Source organism: Haliotis rubra, unplaced genomic scaffold, assembly GCF_003918875.1.
Source record: "Haliotis rubra isolate DU_JTF1 unplaced genomic scaffold, ASM391887v1 Scf792, whole genome shotgun sequence".
Taxonomy (NCBI): Eukaryota; Metazoa; Mollusca; class Gastropoda; order Lepetellida; family Haliotidae; genus Haliotis; species Haliotis rubra.
This window is the reverse complement of record NW_025767515.1, coordinates 441,432-445,306: the sequence shown is the minus strand read 5'-3', so window position 1 is coordinate 445,306 and position 3,875 is coordinate 441,432. Positions and strand designations below refer to the sequence as shown.

At 41.5% G+C, this 3,875-nt stretch overlaps 1 protein-coding gene across 1 annotated transcript; it reads right to left on the bottom strand.

Moving 5' to 3' along the window:
• Nucleotides 1-2,061: 2,061 nt before the first annotated feature.
• Nucleotides 2,062-3,025, bottom strand: LOC124261258 (forkhead box protein D5-like). The gene has a single exon (XM_046695566.1). The coding sequence runs from the start codon at nt 2,902-2,904 to the stop codon at nt 2,062-2,064; it is 843 nt and encodes a 280-aa protein (XP_046551522.1). The 5' UTR covers nt 2,905-3,025.
• Nucleotides 3,026-3,875: the final 850 nt, after the last annotated feature.

The following is a 3,875-nucleotide window of genomic DNA, read 5'->3' as shown; positions in this document are numbered from 1 at the left end:
TTCAGGGTCTTCAATAATTACATATAAGGAAGAATCATCAGCAAAAAGTTTAATATTACTCGTTATCCCGTGAGTCAAGTCATTGATATAAACGAGGAATAACAGAGGTCCTAAAACTGAGCCCTGAGGAACTCCGGTTAGAACAGGTCTATAATTTGACATGTACCCATTAAATACTAAAGCTTGTTTCCTATTACTAAGGTAGCTTCCAAACCAATCCAAAAGATTACCGCTTATGCCTGTTGACTTTAATTTTACTAGCAAACCGTCGTGCCAAACACGATCAAACGCTTTGCTAATATCACAGAATATAGCACGAACTTCCTTTCCATCATCCAAGGCTTTGGAAATCACATGGTATAATTCAGTTAACTGATAAACAGTTGAATCTCCGAGTTTGAATCCCGATTGTGAGGTGGTTGTGATATCATTATCCAAGAAACAATTATAAACATGCTTAAATACACATTTTTCAAATACCTTAGAAAGAGAACATGTCAAGGCAACATGGAGCTTAACATAGCTGCATATGTGGTTAGATTGTAATATTGAGTAAGTTTTTTCAACATAAACTGAAATGTCGGCATATTTTCGGAATTTCTACGATTAAAAATAACAGTTTTGGAAAGGATGAGGAATGCATTATTTGGGTCGTTATGTTTACGACGGAATCCAAGAAGAATTTATTGTCTTGGGAAATCGAAAATTAATCCAGTTTATCATTTAGCCAATCTTGGAGTTTCTGCCATATATGGGTAACCTTCCTACAATCATAAATGAGGTGGGATGTTGTTTCTATAGAATTTGAGCAATAGCTACATTGGTTATGGTCAATTTATATAATTTTACTGTTGGCAGACTGGGAATTGAAAAACACCCCTTACGATATAATGAACTGACCCAATCAATGCCACATGTAAATTTGACGGGACTTTGCCATTCGCTTCGCATTTCATATTGTTTTGTTTGACTTCCAGATGTTATACGATTGAAGTGCAACACAATCCGTATTTATTTATCTGTTTGGTCGTATCGGCAGCTCTCCGTGGTGCTTTGAAGAGGGGACGAAGAGCCCTACAACCACTGAAAACTAAAGATAACTACGCAAATGGAAATAGTTCTTCACGCTGTTGGATATTTCTCAATGGAAGACGGCTACACCATTTAAACCGGTGTAGGTTGTTTATATGTGTAGACTCGTCGAAAATGAAACGGATGAAATACAATATCATAAACTGACTGTAAGATGTGACAAATAGTCACATGGAGACTGCCTGTGGCAGAGGTACCATGTTGGCCGCATATGACTCTGGGTAGAAGAGTGGCGATGGTTTGGTTGCTGTTTAACGCCAAACTCAGCAATATTCCAGCTATATGGCGGCGGTCTATAAATAATCGAGTCTGGACAAGACAATCCAGTGATCAACACCATGAACATCGATCTACGCAATTTGGATACGACAAGCATGTGCTGCTGAAGACCAATTATAACACTTATCTTAGGACAGTGACGAGGGTTTATATTTTCTATATATCTGGTTATTTCTGTCCTTAAGAATGATAAAGTCATTAACTCATTACTACGTCAAGGACGTTCCACTACTGACTGTGCACATCAGTGTGGCGAGATACAATCAAGTGCTACCAATGAGATGTAAGCTGCTTTTAAAACGATAGACATAAATCTTGAAACATGAAAAGACAAGGTGACAGATTCTTTTCCTCCAATGTTTTATTTACATGCTGTATTTTGACAAAGACACTTCATTCTTTGTAATAAAAATATTCAATAATGAGGTAACAATATAAATACTAAATACAATATAACTATAAAACAAAGCGATATTACACACTCACCGTTCTGACAACACATGCACTATAATGTAAGAATGATACCCTGGACATTGATTTTCTTTCTCACGTTACTCTATGCAACTTTTACTTCATCGTCTTTATCGGTAACGCTCGCGTAGGGTAGATTATAACCGCAATCACTGTTCAACCGAGTCTCGGGATAAACCGGTATAATTGTTCATAGTCCGACTGAGACTAAGCGGCATGTCATTCACTCCGTGTAAGGTTCTGGGCTGTGTGTGAGGTCTTTGCTTCTGTAAAAGTCGCACCCCCATGATGCGGACACGGCAAGCCCGGGGTGGGGGCGGGTGTGCTGTAGACAGAGGGCTGTGGCTGGTAAGGTGCGTACAATCCCTGAGTGACCCCGACAGATGCAGGAGGATAGTAAAAGCTTGTCTGGGTGGCATACACGGGGGACGGAGGGCTGTAGCACGGCCCGTAGGTGGGTGTTCCAACAGTAGTGGGGGTCATTGGGACGTAGCCGAGGTTGTATCTGTAGCTAAGGGGGAGGTTACTAACGCATGTATCCCGGCTCAGACTATTCTTTCTGGCACGGCGCCGAGCTTGACGGCGTCTGAAGTCACCGCGGGAGAAGTCGTCGATACATGCTGTATGTATAGACCAGTAGTTGCCTTTACCGTTGTCGGCGCGGCCACTCTTGACGAAACACTCGTTTAGGGACAGGTTGTGCCTGATGCTGTTCCTCCACGCCTTGTCCCTGTTGTTATAATAGGGAAAGTTATCCATGATGTAGCTGTAGATGTCACTCAGCAACATCTTCTTACCTTCAGTGCTGAGGATCGCCATGGAGATAAGAGCGATGTAGGAATGTGTTGGTTTGACTCCCAGTCGACGGTCTCTTGCTGTCGGACCAACAGCCGTATCCTTGCCGAGGGTAGAGCTGGAACATTGGGCCGCTCCGTCGTCGTTGGAGAGAGGGGATGGGACGCCGTTCTGCGGACTGTGGACTTCCTCCTCGCTGAAGGAATTGTCTTCCTTGCGGCCTGTTGCATTTTGGCCAGTGATGAAGTCTATGCTGAAGTTGATCATGGTGGGGATGATTCGGTCCAGAAATAAGCAGTCAAATGTTTGCACAATTATCAAGATAGGATCTCGTGAGTGATCAGATGTTCACTGTGCATGGATGATGTCTGTTTTGACAAGTGAGATCGCTCACGGGCATTTATAGTCAATTGGACGCCTCTGATTGCTCCAATGAAACGGTGCGTCGTGCGTGTTTGTCACGCGCGGTGCCTGGCAGGTGATAATGCGAGCGAATGACACACGTCAGCAGGCAAGCCTGCACGTCGAAGCGTACTTCCTACTTTCATCTATTTGTTATGCTGCTGTTTTTAATGAATGTGTCTTATGTTTCTTATGTGCTGGACATAAAATCCTAAATTTAAATATTATCGCAGTAATGAATTATTGTGACCATTGAAATTCTAATCTTAACAAAGTACAATGTACTTGCATTATGTTAGTCGTACTGTTCTTGAACGTTCAAGGGTAGGCATAGTTTTTGAGCGCATGAGAACAAATGTCAAAGGTTTCCTGAATGTTGTTAAGAAATACACATGCAGTCCTTGATAGAACCCATTAATGTCAATCAGAAGAGGACAAGTCACACATGGAATAAATGCAAAATATAGTTGTAAATTATATAATTATTATGATTAATCTATCATTTGGTGTGGGTTTAAATACACATGAGGTGTGTTGTATGTTTCATAAAAACATGTGATGTGCTGGTTTATTAGACCAAGATCACTGCGAAAACTATAATTGTCGTAAGAGGCGAGTAACGGGATCGGGTGGTCAGGCTCGCTGACTTGCTTGACACGTGTCATCGTGTAGATCGATGCTCATGCTGTTGATCACTGGATTGACTCGATTAGTTATAGACCGCCGCCATATAGCTTGAATATTGCTGAGTGCGGCGTTAAACAACAACAACAAAACATAAATTACATACATATTCTATACATATTCCGCTAACATTCCCTACTTGATACATATGT

What these genes read in the sequence shown, in the direction of transcription:
- LOC124261258 (XM_046695566.1), bottom strand. Translation starts at nt 2,904, where the DNA reads ATGATCAACTTCAGCATAGACTTCATCACTGGCCAAAATGCAACAGGC.